The sequence below is a fragment of the Mixophyes fleayi genome, chromosome 1 (genome assembly GCF_038048845.1).
Source record: "Mixophyes fleayi isolate aMixFle1 chromosome 1, aMixFle1.hap1, whole genome shotgun sequence".
In the NCBI taxonomy this organism is placed as follows: Eukaryota; Metazoa; Chordata; class Amphibia; order Anura; family Limnodynastidae; genus Mixophyes; species Mixophyes fleayi.
In genome coordinates, this window is record NC_134402.1 from 124,752,803 (window position 1) to 124,780,735 (window position 27,933).

A 27,933-nucleotide genomic window follows, 5' to 3' on the forward strand; every position below is an offset into this window, starting at 1 on the left:
CCACTCACCTCCAATGCTTCAGTCATAATGCAGCCCATGACAGCACAGACTCTTAAAGTTCCCTCGGTTTCCAGCTTGTTCAGAGATGATTTTAACTGGTCTATAGGAACCAACCATGCACCAACTGCTGGAGTCGCAGTGCTAAGAAGGTTTAATTGCCTAAACAAAAAAAACAATGTAATTAATAGAGCTTTAAATTGTGTTGATGATGAATAAGTTATATTCCAAATTCAACACAACAGGGAAGCCCCTGAAGCAGACACTTAAATGTAACAGTTCAATCCCTACCTTTTATGACAATATTACCAATAACAAAGTCTGCTTTTTGAAGCCACATCGCAATATAAGGACTATGTAAAATTAACCATGACCACATTGAGGAAAGCTTTAGTTCTTGAATGTGGTAATGTTTATCAAGTGTTATTTGACTTATCAGCTTACTTTACACCAGTGTGAATACATTATTTAAATAGCAATTAATACATGGTTGGGTTAAAATCAGCCAACCACAAAATAGCTCAACTAACCTGGAAAATGTAAGCGCTGGCGAGCGAACATTTGTGGGGGCCGCAAAGCTAAACCAAATTTCTTTAATAGTTAGCTTCATACTGCTTGAGTCTGGAGGAGGGGGCATTAGTGGAAGATCTTTTTTCAAGTCATCTGACTCAACCCCTTCATCCTTTAAAGCAAAATAGAAAGTTAGGTAAGAGCCTGCATCATCGACAGAAGAAACAAACTGATACAGTGCACCAGTGAGGACTATAACCTTAACTTAAAAAAACAACATATTAGAATAAGGATGCATATGACCCATGGTTCCAATATAAAGCCACACTATACAGCAACATATTTTACTCTAAAAATACAACCAACACACATTAGGGAGTGTCCATATGTGACTCCCAGTCTCTAAGTGAAGGTCAATTCCCATGTGTCAAGTAACGCATGAAGTTTCCAGATTCATGTTCTCTTCAGTGAACAGTCTGCTGACAGCCTGCCTATTTAAGGGTTCAGTATATTGGAGTTGGGAGAATCATTTTGTTATCAACAATTTAAGCAATTTGTCCAGACATAATATATATATATATATATATATATATATATATATATATATATATATATATATATATATTTGGTTTTTGGAGGCAATTTATAAGTTCTCAAACTCCTGTCACTGTGCTCTATACACAAGGGCATCTAGTGTACCCCAGAGGAAAGATTATTTTGCCACTTCCAAATTAAGTAAATTGTCAATAGAAATATAACGGATATCAGATCAGCGGGACATGCCCTGAATTAATTATCTGGAAATGTTTCCTCCATGAAAATAAGGTCACAATTCATTATTTGGTGGATTTAAAAGACGCAATCCTTAGGACCATGAGCGTATATGAGCAGATGCCAGCAAGTAGGGGGAGGAGGAAGTAAGAGTGAAGTAGAGCAGCAAAGCATGAGAGGAGGACCATCAATATATAATATATAAATCAACCTTGACCAGCAAAAGAAATTACTAAAATATTTGTGATATACTGCAGTCACAATTATAATTGTTCACCTGTTCATCAGACACAGAGTTTCCATTGATATCTGAAGATGGACTTGTACCATCACATGGAATGTTATCATCAGACACATCAGTGCTGTAGCCACTTCCAGTTGGTGAATCAGAGGAGTCATTAGACTTTAACAAGCCACTCCGCTCATTGGTGCTAGACTTCCCCATCATTCCAAACGAGTTGTATAAGATAGCACCAGACTGCCGCCCACCTGTATGGAGTAAATTACTATTAACTGTAACCATACCACATCCAGAAAGGCCTCACTTATGTACACAGTATTTCACTTACAGAAATATGTGGGATCACCATAGGCATATATGAAATTTAGCTTTAAGTAGAATTATGCAAACACTCCTTAATCCACAAATAATAACTATACAGGTTCTCAAAATAACAGGTGGAAAATACCTTACAGTTAATGCTGAAAGAGAGGTTGCCTATTCATAAAAAAAAAATGCTCCTGCTGGAAACCTCCTTCAATATTTGAAACTTAGAAATTATGTAAATCTTCATGTGGAGGATATATCAGAACTTCGGAGCTCTGGTTTAATTTTATTGTCCTGATTAAAATGTCTGCTAAACTTGCTTCAGCACTTTTTGGAGCCACATCTTGCAGGTTTTGCAAATGGGGATCTACAAGCATTATCCCCTAAAAAGAGATTATTTCTCCTTCCTATGCTTTGCAAAACTGCGCATTACGCAGGATTTTCAAAACCAATGTATTTTCTTAACTGCCAGATCATTAAACGTAGAGTAATCAACAAGTTCTGTTTAGACAATATCAATATAGGTGAATATACAGATAGCCTTGGGAATAAAATAGTGCCCGGAATCATCTTTATTTCAATCTGTTTCTTTCAAATGATCCTTACAGAGGACCCACTATGAATAATATAGCACTATTGTGCATACTGAATAAACTCTAATTTGGTGCATATGATTACAAGCTCTTGCCCCTAGCACTCCCATCTGACATTGCCAATAAGAAACCAGCATATATGCACAAGCCAGATAATGACTGACACTGCCGGCTTGCTTACTGCAGCTAGATGACAGAAGAGCTTCCAGGACAGCTGGGACTCAGTTAGGCACCAGTAATCCAGCCATAATGTGAATAGATGCCTCTGATTAAGGTCCCATGTGTAATGATTTCAGGATACCACCCCAAAGTGCTATCATTATTTATTTTAACAGAGATCACATAAAGGGACTAATGGGAGATACTGCCCTTGTAAAACTATAATAAAACCTGTAATAAAAACAAAAATAAATAGAAAATGAACATATTTTAGACAATAAAAATACACAGGGCCTTAAAAGATGAATTATATAATTTAATTTGTGCTAATCAATGCTACATAAAATAAAAACCAATACCTTTAATAACCAGGTTTTCTATTCCACATTCAAACATTATCCATCCCCATTTTTCTTGGCTTGGACCAATGCGTGTTACATCAGTAGCTGGAGGCTGCTCAGTTTCATCCACAAATGTAAAATCGTCTAATTCTTCCAGGGTGAAAAGAACCTTTGATTTCTCAAAGGGAATGGTGGTGATTGCACAGGTCCCCATGTCTGATCACAAGAAGAAAAACATAATCACAAGGTCATACAATATTTATCTTCAAAGTAGCAGGCACAAAAACATTTATATTTGCCATGCACAGGAGAAATCTGCAGTCACTCACACTGCAAAGGAGAGATACTGGAATCCAGAATTTAAATAGATGATTTAGTTTCAAACATAACCCATATAAACTCTCCAGTATTGTATAATAAGTTTTGAAAAATTGAATAACAGAAAAGCTTAGAAATGGGCGAGTTTTCCAGCCTTTAGCTGGCTACGTAAGACAGAATGTTTATAGACTATGCCCCAAACCATGTTAATGCAAGTAGAATTACACTTGACACAAAAAACAAATTCCATTGTGTACTGTGCTGAAACATTTCCAACACCACGCATTCACTCAAGTAGCACAAATAAGTCATCCTCACATAGAAGAAAATCACTGGGAAATCTGTAATGTCTTTTTTTGTTTCACTTATTTTCAAGATTTTGCAATCCACATCCAAAGCACCCATATCATGGTATGGTGGTTATGCTTCCACTGCTACCAACTCAAAAAAAAATCAGACTGAGGGGAAATTTGTATTTATAGCTCACTATTGCACAAATCTATCCTAATACGTAACATACACCAAAAGATGCAGATTGCTGCAGGACGTTTATATTGTTAGAACCAGTGGTCAAAGTGGCCCAATATACGTTGGTATGCCAGATTGCTACTTCTTCTACTGCCTTCATTGTAAAGCTATCAAATTCCATTCACTTACATTTTCCATACCGCCACTTCTAAATTTCCACTTCGACAACTGGTTAGAACACTATCTAGATACAACAACTAAAAGTATGTTTGAATACCAGTACACATTATAGATATGCGCCTATGTGATGGAGAATGACCGAAATCTCACCAGATGTATCTAGACCTCTGAGCTGACCGTGTACCCGATGCACATTTAACTTGGCAGCTATCTCCTTCCCTTTCTCCGCACCAGCATTGGACCTTAATGATCCTGAAGACTGTGGCTGCATCTTGGTTGCATTGGCATATTTCTCAAAGTTTACTGATGGTCGCCCAGTATCTGGGTTGTTTGGCGTTTCTTCCACCACACCTCTTTAAGAAAGAGAGGAAAGGACAATGAAACACTGAGTACACATTTAGATAACAATTCACATTTTAAATATGTCAACTGCAAAGAACCAGTGAAACGTGAGATAACATAAGTATGTATGAATAATTCATATTTTCCAGAGTTGGCAAAACTTTACAATAGTATTTATATATCGAAAAAAAGACGATTTTGATACTTACGTCAAATCTCTTTCTCTGAATCCATCTGGGGGACACTGCAGGGATTGTATGAGGGCGCACAGAGTTGACACTTAAATAGTTAACTAACTGCTGCTGGCTCCTCCTTTCTGCAACCCCTGCTAGCCTCAGTATAACACAAAAGCCCCAGGGAAGAAACCAAAACAAACATCCAGCAGAAGAGCAAAAGGGAGGGAACGCAGATGGATTCAGAGAGAGAGATTTTACGTAAGTATCAAAATCTTCTTTTCTCAGTAATCCAATTTGGGGGACACTGCTACAATGGGGATCTTCTAAAGTAGCCCCTAAGGGGGGGGGGGTTGCTCTGGAGCCCCTGCACGCAAAACACTGTGGCCAAAGGAAGCATCCGAAGGAGCAAAAAAACATTAAATTGGTAAAATTTGGTAAATGTGTGAACAGAGGACCAGGTAGCAGCCCTGTACAGCTGATCCGCCGAGGCACCGTGACGAACAGCGCAGGACGCCGCCTCCGAACACGTGGAATGAGCTGTGAGCATGTCTAGCACCGGCGTGCTAGAACTCACATAAGCCTGCCGAATCGTAGATGTAATACCTCTTAGGAGAGTCATTCAAAACAACGAGAGAGTCCGTCTTGCAATAAGCAGAGGTCCTATGCACATAAGTGCGTAAAGCCCGCACAACAACTAACAATGAACCCTCACGAAAAGAAGGAACCACTATATCCTGATTCACGTGGAAACCAGACACAACCTTTGCCAGAAAAGAAAGCACCATCCTCAGACCTACCTGTCTTCATGAAAAATCAGGTAGGGAGCCCTACATGATAAGGCCCCGAGTTCTGACACCCTGCGAGCCGACGTGATAGCTAACAGGAATACTACCTTCCAAGTCATAAATCTGAGTTCAGCCGAAAGCAGAGGTTCAAAAGGTAGTTTCTGTTGAACACCCAGGACCAAATTGAGATCCCAGGGCACTAATGGTGGAACGTAAGGAGGCTGAATGCACAACACTCCCTGGAAGAAGGTCTGAACTTCTGGAAGAATAGCCAGACGGCGCTGAAAAAACACAGATAACGAAGAGACCTGGACCCTTAGCGAGCTAAGAAACGAGACATAAACAAAACAAACGGAAAGAAGACTGGCAAGAATGAGCCGCACACCATTTAATAGAAGCCAGCCATGTCCTATGATAAATGCGTGCCGAGGGCAGTTTCCTGGCCTTCCTCAAGGTCGGCACAACACTGGACGAGAACCCCTTGTGCCGCCAAATGCTGGCTTGTGCCGCCAAAACCTGTGAGGAAAAGAGAATTTTCGGTCTGTAGCTTTCCATGCTGACTCCACAATCTCAGACAGTCTTTGGCTTTTGTCCTTTAAAAAGACCCTGAAGTGCTCTGCTCCTCTGATTCCACCAAGTCCAAGGCCTGACGTACAGTTAACACCAGGGTCCTGTACCCCTTGGCTTCTGGCATTGTGCTCCCAGTCACCCCACTGGGTGGAGTCGGAATAATCTATTAGCTCCCCCTCTTCCTCAGAGGACCCCTCTGAACTTGAAAACAGAGCATGGGATAACCTAGACCGCTTGGCCCTGGCAGGAAGCAGCCCAGGAGAACCCAGGAACGGATTTAAATGGTCTATTCTTCTCCCTAAAGAAAGAAGACTTAGCCGGCTCCCCTTGGGCAATCTGAGAAGGAGGGGAAAAATACTGGGAAGACACCCCCATATTAACCACTGAAGCCAGGTTATTAACCCCTTCTGCTGAAATATGTGTAATAGAACCCAAGCCCGAGAGCACAGAGGCTGTCAGTGCCTCCACCTGCTGGGTAATGAGCTGTGGAAGCAAATAGACCGATTGGGTCAGTGAAGACGCCCACGCCGCCTCCCCCACCGACAGCAAGGACGCCCCCTGCACCCGCACGTCCTGGGACCCAGCTACACACTGTACACAGAGTGCATCCCGGGCCGTCTGTCCCACCGGAAGTTTAGTAGAACATTTTGAACAGGCATAAACCTTGACACTGGCAGATTTACCCTTATCTGACATAACAAGCAGAAAAAGGAATACACCAGAAAAACAGCAGCAAGCAATCCACACACACACACACACACACACACACACACACACACACACACACACACACACACACAGTAGGTAGGAAACAGGAACAAGGTTTTGCTAGGATCTCCACTTCAAAAAAAACATGTTCAGCAGTAAAATAAATATTTCTTACTTATTTCTTTTACTCTTTTTTTTTATTTACACTGAGAGAAGGCTTAAATATACATAAAGTAACCACTGAATTTTAACACCCAGATAGGGAAAATACAGAAAAAGCTTGACTGCTTGTGTCACACAGATAACGAACAAAGAAAACAACACTTAGCTGGATCCCAGGGTAAGGAAGGAAGGAGTCAGCAACAGAGCACTTCTCTCCCCTCACAGAGCCACTCAAGGAATCTCCGTCCTCCTCTGCAATCGCGGGAAGATTTCACGCTCCTGGGACATACAAACTGGCAGGTGGGAAGCATCCACTGTCCCCTTCTCCCAGACTCTTCCTGACAGCCGACTGCAGCGGGTACACACCCTCCGTGTCATCCGCTTGCGGTCCAGCAATAGAAGCGTGCCCAGCATTTTTGCAGTCTGACCTAGTCAGGCACTGCCGTAGACTGTCCCCTTGATCCGGAGATCTAGGTTCCCCCGCCGCCTTAGCGGGGAACATGGTATCTCCCAACATGTCTGGCTTCCTTCTGACTGAGCACTCTCTGCCTGTCAGCAGCGCCGGTCCCGGAGTAGCGGTGGTGACAGCGCCGTCGCGAGCGACTGCTGTCCCCCTAATAACAAGCCCCAAAAGACTGTCAGAGTGGGCAGCAGAACAAATAAGGAGGTCTTCATTCATCCGTCCGGATCGCTGACCTAACAGATAACAGGTAGCCCACAGCACCTGTATCTGTCTACACTGTCTTTCAGGATAGAAACTAAAAAGAAAATAAAGAACTACTATACCTAAATAAACAACAGCACTTCTTAACACAGACCAACTCCTTTGGCACTTGAATTAAACTGAGGTTAGCAGGGGTTGCGGAGGGAAGGAGCCAGCAGCAGTTAGTTAAATATTTAAGTGCCAACTCCGTGCACCCTCATACAACCCCATGGTAGCAGTGTCCACCAGATTTGATGACTGAGAAATTATTATCAGCAATTGGGGGGCATCTAATGTCTGCATTCTTATAAATCATGTGAATACTAGTGTGTAAGTATTCTGGTTTGGACTAAATATACTACATAAAAAACAAAGTAAGGAGCTATAGATTACAGCATGATTTTGCTGACACAGATAACTCGTTATACACATCATTAGTCTGTAAGCAGTTGTACACATTTTAGGCAGCAATATCAATTGTAACTTGGCAGGCAAAAGGAAAATACATTACCTGTTCATACGGACTTGTGTGGCAATTCTATCAAAGCAAAGCGCAATTAAAGAAACATGGGTGACACTTTTATTTGCAGATGTATTAGAGGACTCCTCAACGGACGCTTGTAACAAACACAGATTTACCTGAAAGACAGGACAGTTTGTTAAACAAAGTGGGCACCTGCAATTGTTTTCTTTAAGAAATAAAAAAAACAGTAAAGGACATAATAATATTGCATCTTTTTAAAGGAGTCCAGAAAAAAATAATACAGTACTACAGATTGTATCTCCATTTCTTTCAGCCTCTGTTTTAATTTCCTAGCTGCTAGTGTAATCAAACATTAATATATTTAAACTAAGGGTTACGTAAGATGTGTGACGAAGGACAGGAACAGAAAAGAACAAATAGGCTATTGAACTGTAAACGGCATCTGCCGTTATGCCAGTAATGGCACCATTTTCCTTTCTCCTTCTAATAATATTTCGTTACACAGCAACCCTATGATTTTTTCACATCCAGTTTAGACTTTTTAAACATGTATCACATGTTGCTCACACACCCATTATATCAGCTCTTTAGGAACATATCAGCAAACAGTGTCCGTATTCCTCTACCAATTGCACCTCAAACCTTAAGCACACTTGATAAACCACCCTCTATACAGTTTGGGGAATAGTCCAAGCCTTTATGGTGGAAATGGGTGTCAAACTGTGCTTGCTGCTTAAACAACACTGAGGAATTACCTGCCAAGAGTGAAAGGAGCTGAAAGTTATTCATCGGACCACGGGAATAGTAAGGAATCCTACTATTTCTTTAGGTGTAGCCAAATATGCTGGCACTCTTGCACTTATTTCAAGTTCTCACAATTTTCTCAAAACATAATGTAAAAACCATATTTAGTCTCCACAATTCTTTCTCTGTTAATATTACAGAAAAGAAAAAGAAGAAATGGCATTACCAAAATTACTGACACCCTAGACTAATATTTTGCAGCACAGCTGCAAAAACCATTTCCTACAGTCATGGATGAGCTTTCAGCATTGCTCTACTGGCAGTTTGGTCCACTCTTCTAGTGCAAACTGCTCCAATTTTTCCAGATTTGAAGGGTGCCTTCTCCCAGCTGCTGTTTTCAGATCTCTTCACAGGCTGAGATGGCCACTTGAGAATAGTTCTTGTCTTGAGCCATTCCCGGGTGCTTTTTGAATTGTGGTCATTGTCCAAAAAGAAGACCCATGACGTTCAACGGAGAAACAGCTTGACACGTGCTCCAAAATGGCCACCCAGTATCAGATGCAGCACCGTAAGCCTAAAACATCACTGAACCGCCTCCACGTTTGACTGTAGAAAAGGTGTTCTTTTATTCGAAAGCTTCATTTTGCTTTCTGTAAACAGAAGGATGACGTGTTTTACCAAAAAATGTTTTGTTTAGTCTAATATATCCACAGAACATTCACCCAGAATGAATTTCAGGCGTGATTTGGTAAATTCCAGATAGGCTTTCCTATAGGTCTCTCTCAGAAAAAGGGCCCTCTCCTGGGACTGTAAAATAACCCCTCAGTTGATTGACGCTGGATTGTGGAAACTGAAACAATACCACCTTGTGTCTGAAAAATGTAATCGGTCTGGCAGTTGACCAAGGTGTTTCCTCCACCATTCGAACAATCCTGTGCTGCAATCTTCAAATTAGGTATTCTCTTGCGGCCATGTCCAGGAAGGTTGGCTACAGTGCAGTGGGCCTTAAACTTCCTAATAACATTACTTACAGTGGAAAAGGGAACATCAAGGTCTCTGAAGATTGATTTGTAGCCATGAGATTGTGCATGCATGGCTACTGTCTTCTGTCGGACGTCGGCAGACAATTCTCTGGCTTTCTTTCTTTTCTCCATGTTGACACAAAAACAGGGAAATTAATCTATTTCTCTATTCAAGCTCATATAATAAGTGATTTTTATATTGCCGACACCTGCTACTCACCATATGAGTTCAGTTCCAAAGTGAAGGAAAATCACCTGCTTGAAATTTAACTACTTCTAACTACTTCTAAAGATGTGCCAATAATTTTGTCTGGCACATTTAAGGATTTATGCGTGGAATAAGCTAAAATTTAGTAATTGGTCGTTTGTGTTTTATTCCACTGCAAACCAAAGAAATACATGTGTATAGCAAAACATATATATTTTTTAATTCCAACAATTTTCTGAAAGAAATTATGTATTAGAAGAAACTCCAATGGTGCCAGTTTGTTTAGCAATAGGCACTATGGACCTGAGTCATTAAGGAGAGCAAAGCATAAAAAAAGGGTAACATTTGCACCTGGGCAAAACCATGTTGCATTGGAGGGGGAGGTAAATTTAAATGTTGGGACAGATTTATACTTGGGGTAAGACATGTCCTAGATCAACTTTAAATTTCAGTGTAATAAAAATGCTAGCAAGTATTTGTGTGCTAGATGGAAAAACAGCCAGTGTTTAACTTGTGTGCAAAATAATAAACTAATTTGCACCCCTTAAATTGTAACATGGTTTGTCTCAGAGAAATGTTTTATCTTACTCCTTTTTTGCCTTAATGACTCAGGCCCTATATGACTAATTTTTAGTTTTCGGTGGAGACCTCAATATTAGACCTTAATATATTATCGAAAAGTGTTAATTTCTAAAAGATCATACCACTAAAATAATAGAAAACAAACTATTAAGGGACATCTGCATTAAATACAAATGAAGTAAGCACCACTTAAAGGCATTTTAACCATACAATTCTTCTTTGCTTAATAATGCTAATTTCTCTAACTAGGCATTAAGAAAACATATACCACTTCATTGCCTAATCTCAAGTCAGATGTTTTTACACCTATCTACAACCCCAACACTAATATACTCAAATGGTGTCACAACAACCTTTTTCCACAAGGATACACCCCCACCTCCGAAGCTACTGTATTGTGAGAGGATTAACAAACATAAATGAGACTGCAGTAGTGCTCTTGAAGGAGATAAGCAGGATAAATCATAGACAAAAAGAATGGTGAGCTCTGGAAGCATAAAATTGTATACTGCACTGTATCTAGTTGTCTAGAGAATTTTCTTTTTTTCTAGAACACATACAATACCACTCAATGTATGGAAAAGAATAATGTGGACAGTAGTTACAGCTCTTGTGAAGAAATCTAATACAAGACCTACATTTCATAAATAAACAAATACATACCTTGGGTATTGAAACATTGGCTTGGAGACCCTTTATTTTCACATTATCCTGGTTTACTGCAGCTTTGGCTTGTGTTTGATTTGTACTTCCTTTAACGTGATTCTCAGGTTTGGATAATTTATTATCTTGTTTTGAAGATAGCTTGAAAAAAAGAAAAAAAAACAATTGTAGAGGCATTTTCTTCCCACCATCTATCAAGGCCATTAGATATATCACTTGGCATGTATCATTCACTAAATAGTAACCTCAACTATAGGCTAGCAACAAGACGACAATATATTACTTTCCTTATCAGTGACTTTTTTTGAGGGATGCAATAACCTTTCCAAGAACTGCACATCAATTATTCATATCCTTAATGTGAAAATTATAGCTCCATTCTTCACAAAAACACTAAAGGAAAGACTATAAATCTACAGTGGAAATTTAAAACGTCTTGTGATTGAAACTATAAAAAAATGTTCACTATTATGTTTGACAGCTGACATTTTTTTTCTGTGCACACACAATGCAGTCTGTATTTCATAACATTGAAAAACCTTTATAAAAAAATCTTACGTTTTCTGAAAACGTGGTCTTGCTGTTCTGCACAGCTTCTTTTAGCACCTTCGTGTGTAGGGCATCAACAATCGCAGCTGGGTGTCTTGTGCTGGTGAAATGTATCATTGCCTCTATGTACCTGAGAGAAATAATATTCAAGTTTGACAGACTCAAATAAAAATGGAAGAAATACATAACAGTGCTGCTTATGTATAATAAGATAAAAAAAATTCAAATTTACTGTACCAATAAAATATATATATTCATGGATGTGTTGTCATTTTGCATTTATTCATTTTTTTTAAAAGTTAAGTGAAACATCTAAGATTAAATCTTTTTGAATGATAAAAAAAAATCCTGTTCGTACTTTGCTGTCTATTATACCATTTGGGAACAGTTACATTAATATTTAGGTCGAGAAAAAGTAATCAGCATTCATGTTCTACAATTGAACAATGTCCCAGTGGTCAACTATATATTATCAAGCAGACATGGGATAAACACTTTATTCCTTAACTAATAACCATTTAGGACAACAACCGTTTAAACCTCTCAGCAAATTTCAAAACTAACAGCTTTAGAGATACACATATACATATATATATATATATATCAATCAGAAAACCATACCTGTCTAATGCTTCTGCTACTAGGGGACTAAGAACAACATCCACTGTTCCTTTTACTTCCACAATGGCTGTTGTCCGTGTGTGCGAAACAGGCTGATCTAGAGTCCACTCTTCAGTTAATGTCTCGTCATCTGTATTTTCCATGGCTTTCTTCTCCAGGGGAGTGTATGGAGTACTGAACATTACCAAGGAAAACACCATTAATCCCAACAGATGGAAAAGATACATTCATGAAAACCTCTAAACAGATAGAAGAGTGAGTAAACGTGAGCATATGAAGGTAAATCCGCCATCGCAACCTATTCACCATCTCATATAGGACAAAGCTGCAAAAAAGAAACCATGCACTGCACAGGTCCCCTTACCTCCCTATCCACATGTGATATAGGAGCTGTTTAAACTTGGAAGACCAGCACAGTGATAAACACACACATACAATATAAAAATGTATAATTTAAAATATATATAAAACTGCTAAGAAAACATAAATTTATCCTAGTGGTGGAGATTTATGACAGTGGTTCCCTATCCCTGGTGGGAGATGTGGAGAGGTCACAGCAGCGGTCAGCTTATTCACAGCTTCTATTGATTACGGATGATGTACTGCCTCCACAGACTGCTGACCTAAGATCTAACTCCCATCCACTTGGAGCCAAATTCAGCAAAGACGTGGTACCAGACCCCATGGACAAAAGGCCTGGAAATAGTATGCGAAAAATATTTAAATATAAAACCTCGTAGCCCAAATTAAGCTTGGATTGGTTAAAGGGACGGGGTCTGGTTTACCATCACCCCCCCCCCCCCCCCCTCAAAACAAATTTTTAAGGCCTATATTTGTATAACATCCTGACTACCGTCAAGTCTTGGTAAGTAGCACTTTTACGAACCATTTCTGGCCAATAACTACTTTTACAGATCCTGCTCTATTGCTGTGAGACACCTATAAAACAGCTGTATTCCTGTGTCCTACATATAAGAGCTAACACTCCAATCCATTACCCAGGCTGTCCTGTGTTGAGCCCAGCATTCCTCCTCAATACTTTGCCAGCTACTCCACAATTCTGATCCAAAGTATGCTGTCAGAGGATCCAGCCAGAGTAACCAGTAAGGAGATGCTGGAACATAACACACACCAGACAAGAGCCTAAGAAGTTCAAGGTGGCAGTGAAGGAACCTGGTGGGGGCAGCTACAGGGGCAGTCTGGGCTGGGGAGCAGGAAGGGGGGGGTAAATGCCCTCCGGGCCAGTCTCATAGTGCACTACCTTGGGCTGGGTCACTGGGCCATCTGCATTTTTGTCCATTAAAATAGGCTGCCGAGTCTAGTCCTGCCCCCCGGGCTAAAATTTGCCAGCCCTCCCATGGGCAGCTATAACCTCCTACAACTGGGGTGACCAAAAAGTAGACACTCGCAGTTGACTGGTCATGTCCAAGCAGAAAATGCTTCATAAATGTCTATCAAGAAAAATAGCAAAATTGTTAGAGGCTCTGAGGGTCACCGAGACCAGCAGCAAAGGTAAAACCATACTTGCATACCTTCTAAATCTGTACTCCGGGACATCGGAGTACAGATCATGTGACAGAGGGTAGGAGGGGGCGTGGCGACATAATTAAGTCACTATAGCCCCTACCATAAAATACAGCAATTCAAGTTATTAAATAGCAGGGGGGGGGCGGCGGTGTGGTTAATGACGTGATTAAGCCCTACCCCCCCGCTATTCAATGCAGTGAATTTTGAATTTCGGTTTGCCTACTCTTCCGGCAGTCCGGGAGTAGTCACCAAAACTCAGGAGCCTCCCGGAAATTACGGGAGAGTAGGCAAGTATGGAACAGCAACAGCACATGTGTTATCAGTGCCAAACACGTATCAGAGATAAATGTCAAGCCCCTTTGTTAAACCAGGTGTGTCCCCGAAATGTAGCAGCTAGTTTACCTGTAATAAATGTATTGAAGTTCAGCATGAAGCTACAACATTTAAAAAAAAAATAAATAAATTGGCCTACATTGTAGTGAAATGTGTTAAAGCACATTTACTGAATTACGATGTACCGTCTGACACTAAATTTTATAACCTGAGGTTGTAGCATCATATTACAGATAGAGACCTAATTCACTTTTGGTAGCAAGAAAATATTCTGAATAGAGGTAACAAAATAATATGACTATTTAAAATCCTTTGAATATACTGATTACAGCAAATTACAGTCTTTCATAACTCAATGTATCCCCAATAATCCTAAATAATGTGCTCTGATCCAAAGGTTTTCACACATTTCAAAACAAATATCCTTTTATTACTATATATAGCTACTTTATTTCTCCTTCGTGGTTAATATGATTAGTGTATTTTATGGTCAAACGTGGACAGACGGAACAACCACAAGTAGTCTTTTAGGACTCACCTGGAGGAAGTGCCCATAAGTTGCATCCCTCTGTCAAGTAAGGCATTAGCTGAAAGACCCTGTTTCACAACCTTGTGGTAAAAAGAACATAACTTAGCATTACAAAGTAATTATCTATTTAACTGATTACATTGCCCATACATATTTAGTAAGATTCATCCATTGCACCAATTACCTTATAATGAATATGAAAGTTCCAGATATTGGAAGTTCATGACTATACATGGTGCATAATTGAGATTACCTAGCATGCAGACATAGGATAACTAATAGCAACATGTGCAGATAAGTATAGCGGGAGAACAGTTATGATTAATCACATTATGTATGGTACTTGGAAGCAAATATATATCAAGCAGAATTAAGTTAGAAAGCAAAGTGTGAAGCTAGCCACACATGCCACTATTTGGACAGTCAAGACATATGTTGGCCTTGATTCGCTGTATGTGTGGCTTTAAATGCGCTCTGTACAGCGCTGCAGAATTAGTGGCGCTATATAAATAAATGGTGATGATGATGATCTCACTAATCTATTGACTTGCACATTGCTTTCTGCATACTTCCCCTAAATACATTAGTTTTAAAGACTTTTCCTTATGCTTTTTATCACTGCATCCATAACAGAAAGCAGATTTGTTCATTTTCTTTGCCTCAGATAAATCATAATGCGGCTGTGCCCAGTGTATTGTAGATAACTGCGTCCGATGAGTAGCTTTTGTGACAAAGATAACAAACAACTCTGCCCAATTACATCAATACAGGGGTGGAAAAGACACAGCCAAAAATATAATGCACTGTATTTACTAAGAGTTGCTGGAGGGCATTTGCAAGACAGCAGATTAAAGATATCTAAAGGTGGAAAACCCATTTAACACAAACAGCAATTCCAATCAATTGCTGATCAGGGTCAATCAGATATAAATTGACACTGACTGCAAGCACTGGCAGACGTTCATGGTGATTCACATGAAAATCAGGTTGTTTCCCTAAACTTGTTTTATCTTGGAAAATTGATATATGATCTTTGTTTGCATAAGCTATAAGCGACATCAGAGAACAATTTTGAAACTCTTGCAAATAAATCTTCCCCAGTGAATCCTATTTCATATTATAGGACCATAAAAAAACCACAAACAAGATAACATATGCCTAATTTGTTCAAGTGCTCGATCCTACCTTGAAAGATGGAACACAGAGCTGTTCATACGAAGTTGAGCTTTCTTCACTAGTTGGTGTGTCTAAGTCTAATGGTCGATGCAGGGATGATTTTGAAGTCCTTTTATTTGTTGGGTGTTTTACAGACCAGTTAAACACCTGGAATTGGCTCAGATAGTTCTGGTAGCAGGACATTATAGGCTGCTGAGTACTTTGTTCATTTTCTGTGCGTTTCTCAATTTCTATTGGGTATACATGTTCCAGTGGCTCCTCTTCCACTCCTAGTGCAGAGACAAATGATGCCTGAGAAGCATGAGTTCTGATTGGTAGTGTTCTTGGATCCAGCCTGGCTTCACCTTGGGCAGCAGCAGTCAAAGGACCTTCTACGCTGTGGTAAATGGATCCTCTGCTGTAGTCAATTTTTTGAGTTTGCTTCTTTCGTCTTTTTCTCCCAGGATATGTGCCAGGGCCTTCATCACTGCTTATGGGTTCAAACTCCTCAGCTGCAGAAAAATAAGCTTCACTGTCTGCCATTGACATACTAGAGTCCATTGACCGGTACTGATGGAAAGAGTTGGAATCTGCTGATGGAGTGTATGGAAAGGAGCCAAAACTCCTTCTCTGCTTTGGAGAGTCCAGGACATTTTCATCACTGCGTGAGACATCACTACTAAACTGAACGCCAACAGGACCTGGTGGCTTGTCCCCATAGAACGCAGCCGAGAGACTCTTTGTGCTGCCAAGTCGTGTGGAACATACAGATGCCTGGCGCTTCAAGGGAGAACGGAGTGGTGAATGGACCACGGATCTGTCCTGTGAGTTTGGAGAAACAGGACTACTTCCGGATGCTTCCACTGGAACACTAAAACAACAAAACGAAACTAACTTTAACATTGAAACTTTATCTCACTTGAAATTAATTGCCATAAGCGTCTTACACACGTAAGGCCTGGTTCAAAATTGGTCGCTAGTCAAACTTCAACTTTGATGATATTTTCAATGCCCGCAATGAGATGACTACTTCCACACTACAGATATGTTGACATTGTCTGAGTGATGCTAGTGCTGAATTTCTGTGGCACCAAAAACATGGACTAGCACCAACACACAAGTGCACTACTCAATCTGCATTATTCTGCTGTGCGATTGGATTAGGCAAAATTTCACCAGCAAAACATGCATAATTTTGTGACCAAATGCTGAATGAGGTGAACAACTTTTGCTCACCACTAAATAGTCAGTATTGCAGCTAGCTAGGAATTCTTGAATAAAGTATTCAGTAATTAAGGATTGCTATTAAACACTTAAGGGTTATGTAAAAGGCATTTCCCTATTTTCTCCCAAATTGCAAGACGGTATTGCTGCAAGATATTTTCATCCCTACACTGATTCATGTTAAGCACTGAGGATATAAATTATTTGAACAGATGGTAGCAAATGGCACAGACATATAGCTATGGCTTACTGCTGGCTGTGATACATTTCATTCTATCACTGACCCAGGTCAGTTGCATTTCCTTTTCTTAACTGAATGTCAAGAAAACAAGGATCACATTTTCACTACTACTTGAGAATAAAACAAAGTAAAAGAACCTGCCTGTATCTGAAATCTTTTACATAAAAAAAACATTCAAACAATAATAAAACATTTTTTAAAACATAAAGGCACAGTCACCTTCCATGAGATTCCTGTGACTTTGCTCTTGGTGGATAATCGACTTGTCCTAGGCCTTCCTCGGCGACAGAAGATGGACTGTCTTTCTCACTTGCCAACAGGGGGAGTGCAGCGCTGCAACTGCTGTTCTCCTCAGAAGATGAGGAACTGTGAGAACGTAGTGGAACTTGAAGGCTCAGGTGCTGTGCTTTTCTTTCCATCTCTATCACCACAGATCTCGAGTCCCATTCTTTCCTTCTGCCGACATTTGCCTTAACTGAACAACAAATTAACTTTTATCTGCTCGTTGGCAAGATGTTCGTTTAATAAACGTTGAAAATCAAACTGAAAATGTCTTCCTAAAGTAAGTAAGAATATCTTAAACAGAAAAACAGTATACAACTAAAAATGTTCAGAAATGGAGATGGTTTAGTAAAGTAGTCTTTACGGGAGAACATAACTAAAACCGGAAATTTTAATCTTTAAAAATAACTGCTGCCCTCAGAATGAAATGAGGGGATTTTTTTTACTAAAGGTGTAACCATAAATAACCCCTACCTTAGCAGACCTACCAAACTTCAATAACTAAAAAACAAAATCAAATGTTTTATTAAATCAACCTCTGAAGGAGAAGATGAAAGAAAGGTAGTGAGAGTGGTTTAACTATTGTAATGATGTAAAAGACAATGCGAGTGGATGTAAGAAAATAGTGTCTCAAAAAAAGTAAATTTGGGCTAGGAAAGATAAAACTGTAAAATAAAATGAAAGCACCTGTGACGAGTGTAATAGGTGTCTTCTGTTGTGCATAATCAGTTACCCTACCTTCCGCTGCTTTCGTTACTTCTTTAGTTATAATCCATTCTGTTGGTTGCAGTAAAGATTGCCCATAAAACATATCAGACTCTACACTGGTGTTTGAAAATGCAGAGCTGCTAGATGGAGTCAGTTCCTCCAGGCGGAAAAAGTCAATTCCTGTGGCGGTGCCACCAAAGAACCTGCAGCCCCCCAGGCAGCCACACTTGTTCCTGCTTCTTTTGTTTTTCAGAGTGTCATCAGGCCACAGGAACCACAACCTAACATACACAAAAACAATGTTGCAATATTTGTATAGTAAACTGAATCTATAAGTTAACATGATCTTTAATACCAGAGTTTTGTATAAATGTCCAGTTTAAATATTCCACAAGGAAGAACTTGTATTCCTCTATATTTACATATATTACAGTACATTTGCTGCCTACGCATAGTGAAGGCGCACATTTTGTGGTCTGAACCAATATTCATGAGCATGCAGCCTACTAACTCGCCAGGAATCACGGACAACACTGGTCCATTTATCACCAATATAAATCAGTAATAGTAAATATTCACAGGTTGCTGGTTCGTGGTGAATTGATAGACCGCACACATGAATATTGCCAACCAAAATAACCGATTCCACCATCTAGAAGGTATCAATTGCTTCGGTTATGTATAATGACATAGTATGTTAATCATTTTGTGAGAAGGAAAACATCTACACAATTTTTGTTGTGGATGCTGCATGTATGAAAGCATGGAATTTCAGGGTCCCCGGGATTGCTACTGTATTTATGAAGTGATCATCTAGAAACATGTTCTCCTTGTGTTGAGAAAGTAAAATACATTCCTGTAATGTTTTTCTCTGCTCAGTCGAAAAGTTATTCTGGTGTAAGAATCTGATTATCAAATGAATGTTGCAGGCTTGCTCAGGATGCTAACCTCTTTACTGTGCCACCTACCGTCATGGCCAAAAGTTTTAAGAATGACACAAAAGAGGATTTATGTACTTACGTTAAATCCGTTTCTCTGATTCCGTCTGGGGGACACTGCTTACCATGGGGTTGTGGAGGGAGCTGGTGGAGTTGGCATCTAACTAGTTAAGTTTTAGTACCGCCGACAGACCCCTCCCCTTTACAATCCCCCTGCCCTCTCTTGTTCCGTTTATTAAAAAGCCCTAGGAGAAAGGCCAGACAAACAAGAGCACACAGAAAAACAGCAGAAGGGAGGGATCGCAGTGTCCCCCAGACGGAATCAGAGAAACGGATTTAACGTAAGTACATAAATCCTCTTTTCTCTTTCATCCAGTCTGGGGGACACTGCTTACCATGGGGACGTTCTAAAGCAGCCCCCTAAGGGTGGGACTACTCTGAAAATCCCGCTCGCAAAGCATTACGAGCGAAATTTGCATCCGCAGATGCAAATATATTAAATTGGTAAAACTTTGTAAATGTGTGGACAGAGGACCAGGTGGCTGCCCTGCAAAGCTGGTCTGCAGAAGCCCCATTTCTTGCTGCCCACGACGCCCCTACCGATCTGGTGGAATGGGCCGTAAGTCTTTCCGGCACAGGACGGTTAGCCTTTATGTAAGCTTGCCTAATGGTTGCCGTAATCCATCTTGCAATGGACTGTTTTGAGGCTGGCCAGCCTCTCTTATTAGCGTCATAAAGAACAAACAAGGAATCCGTACGTCTAATTTGAGAAGTTCTTTTGACATAGATGCGGAGAGACCTAACCACATCTAACTTTTCCATGGATTGATGATCCGACTGGGAGGTAGATGAAAAAACCGTAACTACAATTTCCTGGTTAAGGTGGAAAGCCGAAACTACCTTTGGAATGAAGGAAGGAAGGGTTCTTAACACCGCTCTGTCCTCGTGGAAAACCAAATATGTTTCCCGACAAGACAAGGCTCCTAATTCCGAAACTCTTCGAGCAGATGCAATATCCAAAAGAAAAAGGACCTTCCAGGTCAACCACTTTAATTCTGCCACACGCAAGGGCTCAAAGGGGGGCCCTTTAAGCATTTCCAGTACCAGGTTGAGATCCCATGGTGCTGTAGGCAGAACATAGGAAGGCTGAATATGCAATACTCCCTGGAGAAAAGTCCTGATATCTGGCAAATCGGCTAATTTCATATGAAAAAATACTGAAAGTGCCGATACCTGGACCTTTAGGGAACCTAACCTGAGACCTGCCTCCAGGCCACCCTGAAGGAAAGCTAACAAGCAAGTGAGGCGAAAGGAGGACAAGTGGCAAGTCCTACCTTCGCACCATCTATTGTAAGCTCTCCAAATCCGGTGATAGATGCGAGCTGAAACTGGCTTCCTAGCTCGCATCATGGTATTCACCACGCTGGGGGAAAAACCTCTAGCCCTCCAGAGGCTGGCTTCAACAGCCATGCCGTTAAACTGAGCGGAGGTAAATTCAGGTGACGGAAGGGACCCTGCAGAAGAAGGTCTTCTCGAGATGGGAGACGAACCCCGGGTCCTTCCGCCATGGAGATTATGTCTGCGTACCAGACTCGGCACGGCCATGAGGGAGCTACTAAAATTACTGGCAGACCTCCCTGCCTTACCCGTCTGAGAACGCGAGGAAACATGGGGATTGGAGGAAACAGGTATCCCATCCTAAACTCCCATGGCATAGTCATGACGTCCACTGCCACCGCTAAGGGGTCTCTTGTCCTTGCGCAAAACCCGAGGACCTTCCTGTTGTGTCTGGAGGCCATGAGCTCTATGTCCGGAAGACCCCACCTCTGTACTAGGGACTGAAAGACTTCCGGATGGAGCGACCATTCCCCCGGCATCATCTGGTTGCGACTTAGATAGTCGGCTTCCCAATTGAGTATTCCTGGAATGAATACTGCCGATATTGCTGGAACATGAAGCTCTGCCCAAGACAAAATCTGGGCTGCAATTTTCATTGCCGCTGCACTCTTGGTTCCTCCCTGTCTGTTGACATATGCCATAGCCGTGGCATTGTCGGACTGGACCCTGACTGGGTGGCCCTGGAGGAGGGATTGTCCTCCTCTGAGGGCCAAAAGAATAGCCTTTAGTTCCAATACATTTATGGATAGGGTTGATTCCTGAACCGACCAAAAGCCCTGAAGGCGGAGGTGTAGGATTACCGCCCCCCAACCTTTCAGGCTGGCGTCTGCCGTGGCTATGACCCATGACCACGGAGAGAAGGATCTGCCCACTGTCATGTGATCCTGAATCAGCCACCACTGGAGTGATTCTCTCGACCTCGGGGATAGAGAGATTTTCCAGGCGTAGGTGGGATCCTGACCACTTCGTCAACAGATCCCACTGAAAACAACGAGAGTGAGCTCGACCAAAGGGAATGGTCTTGAAGGAGGCCACCATCTTTCCCAGCAGCCGCATGCACAAGTGGATTGAGGGCCTGGGAGAAGACAAGACCTGGGATGTTATGCTCTGAATAGAAGCGGCCTTTTCGACAGGCAGAAACACCTTCTGCTGGCTGGTGTCCATGATGAGGCCTAGGAAAACCATGCGTTGACACCGAACCATCTGAGATTTCTTCAAGTTGATCAGCCATCTGTGGCCCTTGAGAACCGCCAAGGCAAGGGACAAGTGATAACGCAAACAATTCTCTGAGGAGGATTTGAAGAGCAGGTCGTCCAGATAAGGCACGACTTGAATTCCCAGACGTGCTGCCATCACCGACATGATTTTCGTGAAAACCCTCGGCGCTGTGGAGAGGCCGAAGGGGAGGGCCCGAAACTGATAATGGGAGGGTCCCACAGTGAATCTGAGGAGGGACTGATGGTCCCTCCAAATGGGAACGTGGAGGTATGCATCTTTTATGTCTATAGAAGCCATAAATTGATCTTTCTCCAAACTGTTTATTACCGACCTCAGAGATTCCAACCGAAATCTGTCGACTTTTAAGTGTACATTGAGGCCCTTTAGGTTAAAGATGGGTCGGAAGGAGCCGTCCGGCTTCTTGACAAGGAACAGGTTTGAATAAAACCCTTGTCCCTTTTGGTAGTCTGGGACCCTGCAGATAACTTTTTGAGAAAGAAGAGAGGCGACACAATCCTGTATTGCCTGTCTTCTTGTTGGATCTCAGGGTAGAGGGGTTACGAAGAAACGATGAGGCATGGGGCCCAGCAGGTCTATCCTGTACCCCCTTGATATAATGCCCCGAATCCAAGAGTCTTGGGAGGACGCTGTCCACTGTTTTAGAAACAAAGACAGACGACCTCCCACTGGCGTCCCCTCCAGGGGAATCGAGTGGTCGTCAGGACGCAGGCTTCTCCTGGGTCTTGGAGGCCTGGCCGTAAACGAGGATCTCCCTCTGGAAGAGGAGCCTCGAGCAGTAGGCTGTTTACCCCTAAATGACTGTCCTCTGGACAAGGAGGACCCCCGAAAGGGCTGACGAAAGGAGCTGACCCGGGGGTTCCGGCTCCTACCAGGGAAAACCGGCAAGGAAGTACTTTTGCCCCCTGTTGCCTGGGAGATCAAAGTATCTAATTCTGGACCGAACAAGCCTGCTGCTGAAAAAGGAATAGTTTCGACGGACTTTATGATTCCGCATCACCTTCCCAGGATTTCAGCCATAGCGTCCTTCTAGCTGAAATAGAAGCCACCTGAATAGAAGATGAGAGGGCCGTTGAATTTTGGGCCGCCTCATAAATGTACCCCGATGCCTCCTTCAAGTGCAAAGGCAGGTGGATTAAATCAGAGTCCTGTAAGGCCTCTGCTAGCTGGTCTGCCCATACTTCCATGGCTCTAGCAACCCAAGCTGAAGCAAAAGTGGGTCTAAAAGAAGAACCCGCAGCCGCAAAGATAGACTTCAGCTGGGATTCAACCTTTCGGTCATTGGCATCCGGAAGGGACACAGAACCAGGAGCTGGAAGTAAGGTGTGTTTTGCCAATCGGGCTATGGGAACATCCACTTTGGGAATACTCTCCCAACGAACAACATCTTCCTTCTGTAAGGGATACAGGGAGGAGAACCTTCTGGGAACAGAGAACCTTTTTTCAGGTTGTTTCCACGCTCCTTCTGCAATGTCTAAGTTCTACAGAAGGGGGCAAACGGTTAGCCTTCCTTTTGGCCTTCTTAAAAAGACTTCTGTCTCTAGGGGAAGGATCCTCTGGTTCTGGGAGGTCCAACGCCTGTCTAACCGCCAAGACCAAATCATTAATAAATTGGCTTTTTGAATTATCCTCCTGTTCCGAAGATTGAACTTGGTCAGAATCGGAATAATCTGCCCCCTCATCCTCAGAAGATTCCTCAGAATCTGAAAGGACCCTAATAGGATTATCAGATCTAGGTCTCTTTCTTTTAGTAGACGGGATGTTTGGGGACTCAAGCAACAAGTTAAGCTTATTCAAGCCCTTAAGGAAAGCTGTAGACCATGCCGCTTCTGTGGGGATAGGGGTTTGGCCTGAAAGAGATGAGGAAGGTCCTGGTAAAGACGTTCCAATGGACCCTGTGGTAACAGGGAGGCCCAGCTGAGTGCTATTATTATTACTAGCCACTGAAGTAGCCATATTAGATAGCAATTGGTTAGATTGTAAAACCATCTGAGCTAGCGAGGAAACCGACTGTGTCAGGGAGGCCACCCAGGCTGGCTCCTCCGTCAGAGGGGCTGAGGACTGCTGGTTTTGCGCAGTGGGAGCCCCTGCTTCGCAGGCAGAACAGAGCGCCAAAGGGTCCTTTTGCCCACAAGGTAATTTTACTTGACATCTTGAACAAGTGAAATATTTAGCTATAGGGCCCTTTCCCTTATCTGGCATTCTTATAAAGGAAGGCACACCAAGCACACAGACTAAATTGTTAATCTAGCTGGGGGGGGGGGGGGGGAAGAGAGAGAGAGAGAGAGAGAGAGAGAGAGAGAGAGAGAGAGAGAGAGAGAGAGAGAGAGAGAGAGAGAGAGAGAGAGAGAGAGAGAGAGAGAGAGAGAGAGAGAGAGAGAGAGAGAGAGAGAGAGAGAGAGAGAGAGAGAGAGAGAGAGAGAGAGAGAGAGAGAGAGAGTAATGTATGCAGAGAAAAACCAGAGTTAAATAACAAGTAATCAACTAATCTATATAATAAAAGTTGAACTTGTGATGGTTAAACACAATATTCATGTAGGCAAGTAGGAGACTATAATGTAAACCTTACTAGCCTACTTATTTTACACAGAAAAAAAGATATATGTGTTTAATAAGCTGATACTTAGCCCAGGGGCCACAAAGGGGAGAAGTCCACAGCAGTTGTCCTGTGCCTGCTCCCTCAGCTCTGCTCTCTCTTCCCGGGCTTCTTCTTGGCGCCAGAAGACTGGGATATACCATCTCTCTGTGGAAGGAGGGGGGAACTCTATGTTTTAGCTCCCCCCCTTCAGTCATTGCTGCGGTGCAGCTGTAGCTCCAAAAATATAAAAATTAAAAATATGGAGCGTGGCAGATAGTGGAGACCTCTAATACAGAGGTCTCCGCAGCGGAATACCCGATGTCCTCCTCCTATGTATGAGGGGGGAATCGTGGTATAGCCCCCTTCCTCCTCTCTCCTCAGCGCCGAGTGGCAAAAAAAAAAAGAAATTGGCCGCCGGCGTCTTCAGTGTCCGATAACCGGCACTCTATGCCTGTAATGGCAGCGCCGGTTATCGGGGAGGCTGGAGGAGTGCAGTGGTCCCTGAGACCGCTTGTCACTCCTCAATCAGGCACCCTTCTTCTTCTCCTCCAGTCCCTGTCAGTGAGAGCCGCTGGCTCTCATCTGACAGGGGAATGCCTGCGCTGCCAAGCTGTGAGTGTGTTCTCTATAGTAGAACACACTCCCGCGCTGCCACCTGTATAAAAATAAAAGTCAAAAAGAAAGAAATAAAATTTATTAAATTTACTCTAAGCACTAAAAAAACACTGCCCAACTCCAGGGCACCTAAAAAAAACTGAACAAGAGAGGGCAGGGGGATTGTAGAGGGGAGGGGTCTGTCGGCAGTACTAAAACTTAACTAGTTAGGTGCCAACTCCACCAGCTCCCTCCACAACCCCATGGTAAGCAGTGTCCCCCAGACTGGATGAAAGAGAAATATTATTTTTCACAAAGTCTGCTGCCTTTTAATGATGGCAAGTTGCATATACTCCAGAATGCTATAGGGAGTGATCAGATGAATTGCAATTAATTCAAAGTCCCTCTTCGCCATGACAATGAACTTTATCTCAAAAATATAATTTCCACTGCATTTCAGCCCTGCCACAAAGGGACCAGCTGACATCAGGTCAGTGATTCTCTCGTTAACACAGGTGAGAGTGTTGACGAGGATAAGGCTGGAGATCACTCTGTCATGATGACTGAGTTAGAATAACAGACTGAAAGTTTTAAAAGGCGGGTGGTGCTTGAAATCATTGCTCTTCCTCTGTTAACCATAGTTAGCTGCAAAGAAACAAGTGCAGTCATCATTGATTTGCACAAAAAGGGCTACACAGGCAAGGATATTGCTGTTAGGAAGATTGCACCTAAATCAACCTTTTATCAGATCATTAAGAACTTCAAGGAGAGAGATGTAACAGTTGTGAAGAAGGCTTCAGGGTTCCCAAGAACATCCAGCAAATGCCAGAACTTCTCCTAAAGTTGATTCAGCTGCGGGATCGAGGCACCACCAGTGCAGAGCTTGCTCGGGAATGGCAGCAGGCAGGTGTGAGTGCATCTGATGCACAGTGAGGCAAAGACTTTTGGAGGATGGCCAAGTAGGGGTCAAGAAAGCCAGCAAAGAAGCTACTTCTCTCCAGGAAAAACATCAGGGACAGACTGATATTCTGCAAAAGGTACAAGGACTGGACTGCTGAGGACTGCGGTAAAATCATTTTCTCTCATGAATCCCCTTTCAGATTGTTTGAGGTGTCTGGAAAAATGCTTGTCCGGAGAAGGAAAGGTGAGCACTACCATCAGTCCTGTGTCATGCCAACAATAAAGCATCCTGAGACCATTCATGTGTGGAGTTGCTTCTCAGCCACGGGAGTGGGCTTACTTCCAATTTTGACTAGGAACAGAGCCATGAATAAAGACTGGTACCAAAACAACCTCCAAGAGCAACTTCTCCCAACCATCCAAGAACAGTTTGTTGATGAACAATGCCTTTTTCAGCATGATGAAGCACCTTGCCGTAAGGCAAAAGTGATATCTAAGTGGCTCAGGGATCAAAACGTTGAACTTTTGGGTCCATGGCCAGGAAACTGCCCAGACCTTAATCCCATTGAGAACTTGTGGTCAAACCTCAGGCGGGTGGACAAACAAAAATCCACATATTCTGCCAAACTCCAAGCAGTGATTAGGCAACAATGGGCGGCCATCAGTCAGTATGTGGCTCAGAAGTTGATTGACAGCATGCCAGGGCGAATTGCAGAGGTCTTCAAAAAGAAGGGTCAACATTGCAAATATTGACTTTTTGCATAAACTTAATGTAATTGTAAATAAAAGCCTAATTTTACTACAGTATACCATAGCAACATCTGACAAAATGGTCTAAAAACACTGAAGCAGCAAACTTTGTGAAAACCAATACTTGTGTAATTCTCAAAACTTTTGGCCATTACTGAACACCATCGTAAGGTTCTTTGCCATGTGCAGTCGCTGAAAAATGCCACTCTGCTTCTATACTAAAATCAGCTTTATGAGGGCATAAGTTGGCAAAGTTTTTCTTATTCTTAATTTTTGCGGCTGACCCATCAGAGAAATAGAAATTTCTTGAGTGGTTTCTCACATTTGATCTTCAACAAGTTTATAAGTTTCCTCTGGAAGCAGTAGACTGCCACTGTGTTGTGTACCCTTCTGCAAGTTGCTGTTTCTCCCTGCTACAAGCACACATTCTCCCAGTCCGATACTGTGATTAAACACTCCGCTTTTTCATATGTGACACAAATGGTCAAGGGTTGAGTGGTCTTAAATTAGTGACCATTTTCTTCACTAATTAAAGCTAACCTAAACTGTCCCTGTAAAAGGTGGGCCTATTCAACACAACTGAAGTGTCCTTCCATGTGGAGAATCTTTCCACTTAAGTTCACACACCTGCGCAGAAGTGGGAGCAGGCGCTGTCTGTAGAATCTGATCCCCAAACACATCTGAAGAGCAACGTGCAATCCTCTAATGAAGTGAGCTGGAAAAAGTATTGTTTTATTGATTTTCTCAGATGTGTTGTGCCTCAAAAAATACAATTTCCATGAACCACTCAAAAAATAAAAGTTCTTGAAGCAGATGATCTCATAATAAAACTTTGGGGATTTATTAACAAAATTATGATCAATTTTTGAGATGTTTTTTAAAAATTAAAAATTATGGCTTTTTGAGAAAATCAATATTTTGATTTTGAAAATTTGTGTTATATACGATATGAAAGCCCATAAAACGAGGTTTAAAATTAGACATTCCCCAACTCTTTAGCTCAATTAAGTAAAGTAGAAATGCAATTTAAAACAACTGTTACAAGCAAATTTTTCGTAAAAAAATTGCAAATTTAAAGGCGTATAACTTCAAAAACAGTGTACATGGCAGCATTTAGTATACCAAATTTAATTGAAATTAGAGAATTTAAGGTAGAATTTCTTCTAAAATTGTGTTGTTATGATTTGGAATGTCCCTGCTTACTTTTCAAATGCCTACATTGCGTTCCTTTAAGGCTGAGCTCTAAAGTATTAGTCAATCTATTTTTTCATATAGTATTAATTCATGCAACACACATAACAAAAATAGCATATACTATCAACAAATAAAGTTTTAAT

General features: G+C 41.8%; 1 protein-coding gene across 12 annotated transcripts in view; it reads right to left on the minus strand.

Annotated features, from left to right (window-relative positions):
* Positions 1 to 27,933, minus strand: part of BLTP1 (bridge-like lipid transfer protein family member 1) — a 216,124-nt gene that overhangs the window by 103,186 nt on the left and 85,005 nt on the right. For all 12 annotated transcript variants that reach the window (XM_075200283.1, XM_075200257.1, XM_075200247.1 and 9 more), the window contains exons 26-38: positions 18,233 to 18,483; positions 17,432 to 17,687; positions 15,778 to 16,618; positions 14,602 to 14,672; positions 12,204 to 12,377; positions 11,592 to 11,712; positions 11,034 to 11,174; positions 7,842 to 7,969; positions 4,035 to 4,237; positions 2,937 to 3,134; positions 1,556 to 1,767; positions 528 to 679; positions 9 to 159 (exon numbers count right to left, since the gene is read on the minus strand). In XM_075200283.1, coding sequence (XP_075056384.1) covers positions 9 to 159; positions 528 to 679; positions 1,556 to 1,767; positions 2,937 to 3,134; positions 4,035 to 4,237; positions 7,842 to 7,969; positions 11,034 to 11,174; positions 11,592 to 11,712; positions 12,204 to 12,377; positions 14,602 to 14,672; positions 15,778 to 16,618; positions 17,432 to 17,687; positions 18,233 to 18,483 — 2,899 coding nt within the window. The remainder of the gene's footprint in view (positions 1 to 8; positions 160 to 527; positions 680 to 1,555; positions 1,768 to 2,936; positions 3,135 to 4,034; positions 4,238 to 7,841; positions 7,970 to 11,033; positions 11,175 to 11,591; positions 11,713 to 12,203; positions 12,378 to 14,601; positions 14,673 to 15,777; positions 16,619 to 17,431; positions 17,688 to 18,232; positions 18,484 to 27,933) is intronic.